The sequence below is a fragment of the Artemia sp. Qi Xiang Cuo genome, chromosome 5 (assembly GCF_049724085.1).
Source record: "Artemia sp. Qi Xiang Cuo chromosome 5, ASM4972408v1, whole genome shotgun sequence".
In the NCBI taxonomy this organism is placed as follows: domain Eukaryota; kingdom Metazoa; phylum Arthropoda; class Branchiopoda; order Anostraca; family Artemiidae; genus Artemia; species Artemia sp. Qi Xiang Cuo.
Genome location: NC_142798.1, coordinates 43637610 through 43650059, shown reverse-complemented (window position 1 = coordinate 43650059; position 12450 = coordinate 43637610). Strand labels below are relative to the sequence as shown.

The window sequence follows — 12450 nt, the reverse complement described above, 5'->3', positions numbered from 1 at the left end:
AAAATGGGCCACAGATGCCGTAGTGTATGTCGTTTCTTCAGTGTCATAATGGCGACTGTTAGTCTTTTCTACTGTTCACCGGAAGATATACTGTAATTTCATTGTTGAAAATGTCGGTGACTACACGTAGATCCTCGGGCGTGCTCTGATTAAGATCCAACAAAATGTAACCGTAGGGCTTGCTAGTCGCCCGGGTGTACGCTGACAACATACCTTTCGGGGCGCGGGGATATATCTGATTATTGAGAGTAATAAGTGAGCTAGAATCACGCACGACTCGATAGATAATATGGACAGTGCAATTCAATGTATGGGTTCGCATACATTTGCTCTGGTGAAACAGATTGTGTAGAACTCGGTTAATGGAAATGTGTTCATGATGGGAGCGAACGGTGAACAGTTGTAGCATTTCCTATGAGAACTGTTCAATGGATTAAGCCAAATCATCAATAATCAACCACGAGTTCGATTCAATACTATTGAAAACATCAAGTCCTCGTATGAATTGTATTGGTATGGTTGTGGCACTAGCTTTTATTTTATCATAGGACTCCTGCCAAATACTATATCAATAGTAGATTTTTTTCGGCTTTGCCAAAAACATTTTATTGCAATTTTGAATTATTTCAGCTAAACGTGTTGTTTTCCCCGACATTGACGGTCCACACAGAAACGATCTGAAGGGTGTTTTAAATTGATACCTGTTGATCTTGGGTACAACAGTCTGACTGTAACTAACTGTCAATCGTATGTGCTCAATGAATAAGTAGCAATAATTTTCCCCGGATATCTATCTATTAAATAACCAAAAAAAACAATATTTCACGACAGTATTTATTTAGACACTGCATGAAAACAAATAATTGTGCAGTCAACAAGCACAAAGAAAAAAATAATAATATCACTCTTTAAAATATAACAGTTGTCAAAATCTATACGGTTGCAAAAATTAAAACTATATTTGGTCAACATTAACACAGGGAAATTATAACAATTTATAAATAAGAACTTTTTTTATTCAAAAACAATTGTTTTAAAATAAAAAAAAAACACTTTTTGTCCATAATCAACATCAACACTTTTATATACATCACTTTTTTTTTTGTCAAATTAAACACTTTTCTATACAACAAAACTTTTTATAAAACAGAGAAAAAACAGACACTCACTCCGGGAACTAATAGCACATTTTACCTTGTTTATTAATTTAAAGGTGTGTGGGTTCCCCCCCCCCCCGGGACCGCGGGGCCGAAGGGCGGCCCGCCGTGGCGGGGGCCCCCACCCACCCCCTGGGCGGCCGCGGAACGGGCCCCCCCCCTCCCCCCGGGAGCCGCGGGGCGAAAAAGAATAGTTGTCATCACTGCTACTGCGGGTTAGTTGAGGTTGTTTTAGTGGTGGTGGTGGTGAGGGTTAGTGCTTGGGTTAGATGAACAGTTGAGTTAGGTTAATTTATGTAGAGGTTAGGTTGAGGGGTGGTTAGTGGTTGGGTTAGGTTAATTTATCCAGACCAAGTTGATTGCGATAGTCAATGCATTCAACTCGGTCTGAAATACGGGAGTGACCGTGGGGTAGGACAGTCACACCACTCTCGAGCACATATACCTTGTCGGATATACATGACATTGCATTCTTTTCCACTCTCACAGTATAATTTCTATACTGTAGAGAGCGAATTGCAAGCACTTGTGCTCTCGGCACTGGGCTACTTTCTACACAGTCTCTGTACACACTCATGTTGACATTGCTCTTTACAAAATGTGTAGGCACCCCTTTACACGCCTTCTTTTCTTCCCCACTATGAGTTTCAACGCAATAGACTTTGGGACCCGGGAACACCCCCCTGGATATCAAATCACTCCCCGTCTCTGATGTTAACATTAATAGTTGGTTGGGGGCTTGACGTTTCACCAGCTCGGGGTAGAGAGATGGATTCCAGTTGATGAAATCCATCCGCGAGCTGATGTGTTCCCCCTTTTGCAAATCACCCAATAAATCCAATTCAGTCCCATTTACCTTTAACAGCAGAGAGTCTGTATCACCATAGTAAACTTGAACCTCCCCCTCCCGTGGCCATTGCACCTTGCACACATTGTAAAAGAACGACAACATGAGCTTTTTTGAAATTTCTAGTACTGAACTGCCGCCTGCGATATTCTTGTTCAGTACTACATTTCGCTTTCACCTGTGTAGAAGAACCATGCCGGCCTCTATGCTCGTGAACAATGTCAAATTGGGGTTGGCAATAATTTGTGCACACTCTCGAGGGTCAGTCACGACATCGCAGCGAGACCTGGTCCGTAAGCTCTCACACATTTTGCCAAACGCTGAATTTAGAATGAGCTTATACATTTCCTTCTCCACCTTTGAATTTGCCCTAGAGAGTTTATCGCCAAAGGTTTCGACAAATTTTTTCAATTAGGGTCGCTGATTGAAATGTAGGACCCTATGTATTTTAGTGATATTGAAGCCATTTATCACCAACCAAAGCAAAATCATAAGGTGAACAACAATATTATACTTAGGGTCCAAATCAGCAATCAGTTTATGTGTAGAGGGGGTCCAATGCATCCCCATATCATTAGCCACTGAACTAGTGTAGGGGCTCAGAGAGTCCCTGCTCACGGGCCGATTGATTCAAGGAAAGACAAAATCTTTGACTGATTCGTGAAGCGCCAGCGGAATGTGACCATCAACTTCAAAGAACCATCCTTGTGGCCCATTGTCCTCGACGGTGGTAATGTCGGGGAACTCACAAGGATTCTCAAGCCATTGATAGTTCCCACACGGCAAAGAGTAGTGTGACATTGCCGAGGGGTACAATGAGTTCATGTCCAAGAACACTGCATTTTACTTTGCACCGGTGCTTTGTCCACTCGGATCGGTTGATAAGATGCGGTCCCCATGAAAATCATACCCACCCCTCATTAAACGCTCTACAAATCGGTGTTCGTCTTCGTCGGTGATTAGGCCTTTTGTCTTCCCTCTAATTTTTTAAATTAAATCCATCACTAACTGCGGTCTGGAAAAATAATAGTCTATATCTAAACCGAACTCTGAATAGATCTGGTCTGTGTTCTTACAGACTATATCCAACAGAGTTAGAACGTTACTGGCCAAGTACAGTCTACAATAATCCCACCCATTTTTACAATCCCCCTTGGACCACACCTTCTTGGCAAACTCATACTCCTCGGCTGTGCATTCACTGTTGGTCAGTGAATTGTAAAAAACCTCAATTGGAGGTAGTTTCTCCTCACTTAAGCGTGCGCCAGAACAGTAATAATCGTATGCATATATACCTTTGCAGGTCAACAGGTCATACATTTCACTGTCTGGAAAGTGCTGTTTAAGCAAGGGAAAGCTATCAAAATTGTCGCTTTTTTGCACTTGAATAAATTGACTCAATGCCTTGGGGAAAAAACTAAATGAATCTAAAAACCTGATTTTATTCCAACACGTATGCCCATTATCCACTGCCTGCCAATTCAGTTCGAGAAGCAATAACTTCTCGGCTGATTTGGGAATTATGTTGTAGGTAAATGAACTATTTACCCATGGACAATCTACTCCCCCTCCCCCCCTATGCATACGTGCCAGTACCTGTAAAATAAATTTCAAATCATAATTGGAATTATTAATAAAAACAGGGATAAAAAACTGCTGGCTAACATTTAAATTACACGATCGATGCGCAACTCCCCTCAAATTACTAGCCCCCGAGGCTCGGTACGGCCCTCAATGGTTCTGTTCTCTAAGGGTCGCCCGCCCCCCACGGTTCCCGTTTGCCACCGTTTCCCCCGCCGCTGTAAAATCCCCCGTACAAAACCACCAAATTTTTTTGATTTTTAATAGCGAGACGATCCTCTACAGACAAAACCATTGGATAATGGGTAGTTCTAAAAAGAGAAAGAGCACCAATAGCCGTGCCAATTAGTTTAGTCACTGCCGTGTCCCAGCACTCGTCCCCCTCATCCAATGGGTCAACTATTTCTAACACCTACATGTTGTTAGAATTGTCTCTTTGTGCGTGGGCGTAGAACACTGAAATGGCCAGATGTTCTTTGACTCGGTTTGGGTATTTGTGGTCATTCACCTCCACCAGCTTAGCTTCACAATCTAAAGATATTTTGTTGCACTGGAGAAGGGTATTTTGAAAATTTTTAAAACGTAGAATGGTCTTATCCCCTGAAACCGTTTCCACTGTCTGATAGCCATGCTGAATATAATGCTTCATATGATTTTGTAACTTTAATTGAGTCCAGAATCTAGAGAGACATGTCTGACAATAGAAACGGGCACTCTGTTTCTTACCCCCCCCCCCCAGAACTCTACTAATGTCAGTGATAGGATTAAAATGACTGATTGTGTTCGGTTGAATAGGTGGTGTGTATAGCAACCAAACCCAGTGTTTAACCAAATCAACTGAGGGGCTCCTTACTGTGAATACCACCCCCTTCTTTTTAGAGCGATTTCCATCTTCAAATTAAGTTTCATATTGTACCAAAGTAACGCCAATATTCCAATGTGTATTAGCCCTTTCAAACATGTCAATAGATCTTAGCGTTACTGGGTATTTTCCTTCTAAACAAGAAAAATCTACAACTGGGAAAACGGAGCCCTCCTTCCCATGTACAGCCCAATTGTCTAAATTCTTCTTGGTAGCGTCCTGAGCTAGAGGCTCGAATGCTGAGATGAGGAAAGCATATCTGAAACACTTTTGATCTGTTTCAAAACAAATCCGCTGGACACCTTTACAACCCTCTAGATCTGGATTATATTTTAAAACTGTCTCCCTTTCATACCCCCCACCAGCCCCCCTCTTAAAATAAAATCTTTCTTAATTTTACAAATATTTACGCATAAATTTTTAACAAACATAACGAGAGAGCCAATACAGTTTTCATTAAAGTTCTCGAGATGCGTTATAATTTGTTCGACCCAAACCGTGAAAACTCCCCCAAACTTTTATAAATTTGAATAAACCAAATGCTTCTCGGAATGTATAAAATGATAGTAAACTTCACTTTTCCCCTCATTCAAATAAAAAAATTTTAGAACAATGGAAACCTTAATTTAATCCCTACCTCCCCACAACTGAATTTGATTCTCCAGAAGTGCACGAATTTTATCTACATAGTTGTGTACAATTTCTACAGGGTCAAAGACAAAATTACCACACAAATGCGAATTAAAAGGGTCACCAAACGCTGCAGTGAAAACAACTATATTATTTAAAATTCTGTTGGAAAGCTGAAAGTCTGGGAGAGTTGTACGCCCCAACCCCTCGTGGATAGTACCCCCTCCCCCAAGCTGTTGAACAAAATCTGGTGAATGTTCCACTTCAGGTGTTCGAAGTGGAGTCGTTAGGGTATCGGAGGTTGGAGGGTTACCAGTTAATCCCCGGGTAAAATAGTATAAAATTTTAAATGTTTTTGGACTTGGCAAAGGTAAGTCCCCCTGTTCAACTGTGCTATTATCTACTTTTAAAAAATCAGCAAAAAACTCATCAATATTAAAAGGAATTTGGTGTAAATCATCCCATAGTGAATTGTTGGGGAGCTCCACATGTGCATCTTCTTCTCCTTCTCCAACTGACGAGCAGGGGGGAGATGGGGAGTATGGAACCAGGACAACCTACAAATGAAAAAATAACTTATTTTCAAAGTGTTCAAATCATCCCTACTGCTTTTAAAATTTGGATTATTATTGCTTAATAACATTTGTTTAATTCAACTGAATATAATATAAGATATTACAAGGAAGGCGACAATTTGTTCGTTTATTTTCAAAGTGTTAAAAAAAAATTTTTTTTTCGGCACGGCCCCCCGCGCCCCCCCCCCTAACCTTGCCCCCCCGCCCTTCCCGGCCCATCCGTGGTGCTTCGCGGGGCCCGTGGCGCATCCTGTGACGCTTTCCTGACCCGTGGCGCATCCCTTTGGCGCTTTCCCTGGCCCGTGGCGCATCTCTGTGGCGCTTTCTCTGGCCCGTGGCGCATCCCGTGGCGCATCTCTGTGGCAATTTCCCTGGCCCGTGGCGCATCCTGTGACACTTCCATGGCCCGGGGTATCCCTCTGGGGCACTTTCCCTAGCCCGGGGTACATCCTGGGACACTTCCCGAACCCGGAGCACATCCCTAGTAAGCACTCCTAATCTGTGGCACTTCCCTGTGGCACTTCCCAGGCCCGCAGCGCTTCCCGGCCCCACAGCGCTCCTCGGACCCGTGACATATCTTATATTAGTATAAGATATTTACAATCTAAAACATGACATAGTAGGTTTTGATTTTGTTCAAACAATTCCTCCAAATAAAATTTCATATTAATACTTTTTATCTGCTCTGGGGAAAAAAACATGATTTGAAAAGGATAGCCATCTCCTCTCATGATACACAACTCATTCAGATATAAAGTTTTTTTTTTTATATTTGTAGAGGCAAGGTGAAGCATTCGTTTATATCGCAATAGAAATTACCAAACCTTAATATTACCAGAATATAGTGACTTTTTTTGGCTTCACTAATCTAATTTAGCAAAAGTGTGAAAACATGACATAGTAGGTTTTGATTTTGTTCAAACAATTCCTCCAAATAAAATTTCATATTAATACTCTTTTATCTGCTCTGGGAAAAAAAAAACATGATTTGAAAAGGATAGCCATCTCCTGTCATGATACACAACTCATTCAGATATATAGTTTTTTTTTTAATATTTGTAGAGGCAAGGCGAACCATTCGTTTATATCGCAATAGAAATTATCAAACCTTACTATGACCAGAATATAGTGCCTTTTTTTGGCTTCACTAATCTAATTTAGCAAAAGGGCGAATGCATGCACTTGACGTGATTCAAAAGGGAGAACATTATATTTCCTTTGGAGAGAAAAAATCTTTCAATATTGCCAGTGAGATATACTTTTACGCAGTGTTCGAAAATGTTGTATGCGGACAAGGCATATAAAAGTTGGATGAAATTGATAGATATTTCTCTACGAAAGGTAGGAAAAAAACGCTTATATTTGCATATCCCGGCTGCAGTATTTGAATGCCCGAAGGTCCAGGCGAAACTTGTTGCACCATCGGTGGTGGGCTTTGTGTAGTCGGGGCAGGTAGTCCATAGAAAGCAGTTGTCCATTTACACTTTAGTTTTTGTCCTGATTGCAGTGTTGTCTGCACAGATGGTTGCACTTGTTTTGGGGTCGAGCCAACGTACTTAATAATGGATGGTCTTGTCTCGTCCACTCTTGCTTTCTTGAGTGGAGGGGATTGGCATTCTTCAAAATTGGCCTTAAAAAGAAGGGGAAAAGTTAGTATTGAAATAATTTGCCCCTTTTTTACAGAAAGAAAGTTAGTATCATCATCCATGTAATTTTGTTTAGACAAAGCATTTATCACTAAGAAAGCACAGCGTAAAAAATTTCGTGAAATATACTAATTGCATCCTTTTTTGAATCTTTGAAAGAAGACTCACTGAGCCGTTCAAAGGCCGGCCAAGATTGTATATTTATCACACCCCAAGAAAAAAAAAACAGCCCACGGAAAATAACCCCCCCCTAAAATATCCCTGAGAAAAGACATGGAAAAATATCCCCTCCCCCCACACCGAAAGATATGGTAAAAAAGCTATTAAATTTACGCATAATAGAGCAAGGTATCTTTTTCTTAAAGAGAAACCTTTGGTTAAGCCGCTATCCAAATTCTTGTATATTTATCAAAGCCGGATGTACTTTAAAGGGGTGTCAGTAATTATCAGATAATTAAATCGTTGCGAGAAATCTGTAAGTCAAGCCATAGCAGACTGTATATTAAGGGAATGACAGAAAGTTGACAGTTGCTTTTAGATAAGATACGGAATTTATCGAAAACAGAATTAAGGTCGTAAACAGAGGGGGAAGGAAGGATGGGGTTTACATAACGAAAAAAGAGCGTATTTTACACTTTTTATCGAGTATAAACATCATATAGGGACGTTTGTATAGGGGGGGGGTTTTACCCGAATATGGTAGAGGGTGACCACGGAAAACAATTTTATTTTGAAAATAAAAATGAAAACAGAACTTACATTGCTAATTGTGGCAGCCAAGGCTTCAAGTCCATCAATAATTACATATGTTCTATCCATTGTGTTCTGGAACTTTCTGATAATTTAATCACATTGCATGCCCGTTATATACGAAATCTCAAGGGTGAATTGTTATGTAACGGGGAAATCATATGTAAGCAGGCCTCTGATTGGCTGAGAAGGAGGATGTATCCGACTCTCTGATTGGCTGAGAAGGAAACATGTGATCTAACTGTTTCCTATTCCAGGACACCTTGACAGTCACCCCTAGCATGCACTTGTCCAAAAACAACAATAATAAATAAATCCCTCAGGCCTAAAGATTAAAGAAGCCTTAATGTTTCTTAATTCTCCCCTTCGTGAATCAATACTTTCCACTAGCGATTATGTAAATCAATTTATCAGGTTAAGATAACCAAACACCAATGAAGCCATTTTTGTTTCTTAATCCACCCCTTCGTTAATCAATAATTTCCCCTATCGAGTATGTAAATCAAGTTAACAGTATAGGCTAGCACATAAATAATTAAGCCATGTTTGTTTCTTAATTCCCCCCTTCGTGAATCAATAATTTCCCCGCCGATTATGTAAATCAATTTCTCAGGTTAAGCTAACCAAACAACAATGAAGCCATGTTTGTTTCTTAATTCCCCCCTTCGTGAATCAATAATTTCCCCTAGCGATTATGTAAATCCACGGAAATTCACTTCCCCCTCGAGTCCTAGATCAATAACATTGTTCCCGTTAGAATTCAATGCGCAGGTGCAACCTTCGCCCCCCGAGTTATTACACATAGAAACAACAAATAAATCGATCTTGGAAAAAGAGGTCATTGAGCGATTAAGTAATCTTTCCCCCTAGGGACTCTATGATCATATTGTTTCATAATTCCCCACGATCGTGAATCAATAATTCAACCATCGATTATGTAAATCACCCCTCATGTCATTCGCACGTGGCCAAACAACAACAGATCGATTGACCTTGACACACCCACATTAGACTCGATCGATTCCTTGAATAAATTATGTCCCGTCAGCATTAAACTAAATTGTAGATGGCAGCAGGGGTGAGGGTCACGATCAATAGGGTCACCTCTACTTACAGCTCCAACCTTTTATACCCATCCTATGCTCGTCAGGGTATTTGTCAGGGTTGTCTTTTATCTTAAGTTGAATCGTATCTTTATTCCACGGCTATTAGTTATTCAGTCAAAATATTCAATTAGTTTTCTTCATTCCTCTGGCTTTAATCCTGTGCTTTTCTAATGTCTTAAGGTTATAGTATTTGACTAGGAAGAAACTAGTCTGTAAGCTTTGCTTCTCTACTTAAAATAGATGACGCAGGTTCAGTGACAAAAATATGGTAGATGCCAATGTATGTTCATAAAGAACATGTTGGAAATAAGTGCTCGGCACCCTTTCTGTTTTTTTTTTTGGTTTTTGTTTGTTTGTTTGTTTTTTGTTGTTTTTTGTTTGTTTGTTTGTTGTTGTTTTTTTTTGGGGGGGGGGGGGAGAGGAAAAAATGTCTTATGTCTTTGTTTGGTCTAAATCCTTTCAGATCTCCCTCGTATATTATTCATATGCATGCACATATATATGAATGGTTCAGTTTTTTTCGTATTTTGTTTAGGATAGCATTCGAGAAGAACAGGAGTACAAAAGAATAATATACAAAACAATAGCTCTATAACTTCCTAAGACATTGTCGTACCGGCTGACTGCGTATTTGCAACTGCTTGGTACGGATTACCTTTCTTCGGCTTTGTGCTGTTTTGGGATATTTTATAACGTAAAACCCAGATACCGAAGGGACATCTTGCGAAAACGATGAGACCTTTAGTGATTTGTTTTCATTTCGTGGTTTTCATAGACGGTATTCAAAAATTCATGTCTGTATGCAGATGGTTTAAACCATTTTATATATACTATACATATTCTTCTTTCTAGCTTTTGAAAATACCTACTGAACATCAGTTAGTGATCTACAAAGCTTTACAGGAATCATTAGAAAGAGAAGGCTATGGAGAGTATTTGTGAAGTTGTATTGGATCTGAAGAAATACTCGTTTAAATTGTTGTTGTTTTTTTAATGTGCAATCAGTTGACCATCAGCTGCAATTCGTAATTTTAATGCCAAAGACAAATGATCACTGGTATTTTCTTTCTTGGAAGCCTTCTTACCAGAAGCAGGATTAAAATGATTTTATCATCTTTCTCGTCTTTGGTCAAAGTATTGCTTCCACAAATAATTTAAGTTGGATTAGATTTACTATAAAAGTTTCAGTTGTCGGATAATTTACTTCAAGGGCCAAGAGGAACTTTGTTTCCTGGAAAAGGCTAAGAGGAAGTTTTAATATTGGCCGTTCATGCCTTTTAAGTGTTAATAAATTTGTCTATAAATTCAGCTCCAGTTAACATCATTAATTAATTTGAGAAAACATAAGGCCTGTTTCCTTCTCGATTTCCAGTTAAAAAGCGAAGAATTTCTTTTCGGCATATTTCCTCGATGACGAGCAAACACGATGTTTTTTTGTAGATTTTCATAAATTATTTCCCAAACGTTTTATTTTGGATGTCACATTTCTGGAATTAATTTAGCCATTCAGGTAGTTCCATTTGGTTTCCTTTCTGTCCCAATTACATATATTGCTAAATCCAATCCCCGAAAAAATTATTTTCTCTAAAATCCCTAAGAAACATGTGAAGACAAACTGTTTCCAATACCATTTTAAAATATACACCTTTTGGTTCCAACTGTTCAAATAGAATTTTTAAATGTGGTTGCTATTTTGTTGAAGGTTTTTAAAGCATTCTACTGTTTTTCACTTCATTGTTTCTTATCGTTTTATGAGTGCTACAGTGAGTTTTCACTTACGTCAATTATATAGTATCCTTAGAGAAAAGAATGGTTATTTCTACCGTTCTTGATTACCTTCCGAAATAATACTGATCCCCCCCCCCATATTTTTCTTTTTTTTTCTTTGCGGACAATAGGAGTTTTACACGAGCCATTGTAGGAACAATTGCGAAAATTGTATAATTGCAGGGTCACAAGAAAATTGGGAAAATAGTGGATACTTACGAAAATAAAGAAAATCTGAACAGAAGGCAGATCCAACAGTGAAAACTTCGTATGTCGTACACAACGGCTACTTCTTTAAGAGGCCACTTATGTTAGATAATCCTCTAGTTCATCTTTAGAACTATCCTTTCGTCCATTAAACAAACAAGAAACAAATTTGAGGGGAAATAAAAGTGAAAGGCTCGAGAGTGGACACTAGTAACAAAAGGAGAAGTAATTTTCTTACATAATTACAGAACCTACTGACTGACATAAAATACAAATTCTGATACCACATTCAACGAGGGGGAAGGTTTGTGACTTGGTGCTAGGTATTGGCAGCCCCAATAAAACTGAAAAAATCCTCATTTTAAATAGAAACTATACTTTTCTGATGCAATGCGTCTCCCATTTACTCTAATGAAATTGCTATGCCCTCTTCTTCTCTGGAAGCAAGCTCGAAATCATTGCAGTTTGTGATGTGTATAATCAAGTACATCCTCGGAATAGCTTCTGAGATAAATGCCGAAAATCGTTTGCTAAACTTTTCTCAAAAGAATAATCAACAGGATAATGTAGAGTAGGAGGATCAGAGTGTTATTGAACCATGGTTGTCTTTCCTGTCAGAATCGCTTAGCAAACGGTTTTTGGCTGCTATCTCAGAAGTATGAAAATGTAATGCAGGATTTATAGGGGCGTTTCGGGCGTGAGCACATGCCTACAAAACTGCTTGAAGGTGTCCTGAAAGAGGATTATTAGTTTTTACTCATAGATTACTAGTAGGATTGATAATAACAAGGGGGGGGGGGATAGGATATTCAAAATTAGATACGCATTTTTTTCGAATAAAGGATTGATATTTATATTTCGTGTGTGGAAAGAAGAAGAAAAATGATCATAAATCCAACGAAAAAGTGGTAAAAAGAAATCATAAATAAAACATACGACAGTAAAGTTATTACCTTTAACTTGAGAATGGCTGCCAAAGTCCTGGGGCCGTCGTCAAACTTCTTCAGTGCCCTTACCTGGCACTGGGTTGCAATCAGAAAAATGTTCCGTGCCCATCTTGATGGGCTGCCAGCTCTTTCAATAAGCTGCCTATAAGTACAAAGTTCAGTTTGAAAGGAAATCGTTCGCATTTACCGTAAAACCAATATATTCCTGTAAGTAATGACATGGCTAGTTATTTTGCACTTTCTTCAGAACAGAAAAAAAGTTGAACTTCTGCTCCAGATTGAGATTAATTATTAACTGCAAGTTTAATTTCAAAGACGCTAAAATATTTTAGTGGAGAAACACATTGTGGAAATTTGGTTGTGGCGGGAAGGAGT

At 39.2% G+C, this 12450-nt stretch overlaps 1 protein-coding gene across 4 annotated transcripts in view; it reads left to right on the top strand.

Moving 5' to 3' along the window:
- The window catches only part of Cds (CDP-diacylglycerol synthase), a 109084-nt gene extending 96996 nt beyond the window's left edge, over window positions 1–12088 (top strand). For all 4 annotated transcript variants that reach the window (XM_089089629.1, XM_089089631.1, XM_089089630.1 and 1 more), the window contains exon 11: window positions 10007–12088. In XM_089089629.1, coding sequence (XP_088945755.1) covers window positions 10007–10096 — 90 coding nt within the window. In that variant the 3' untranslated portion in view covers window positions 10097–12088. The remainder of the gene's footprint in view (window positions 1–10006) is intronic.
- The last annotated feature ends 362 nt before the right edge of the window (window positions 12089–12450 follow it).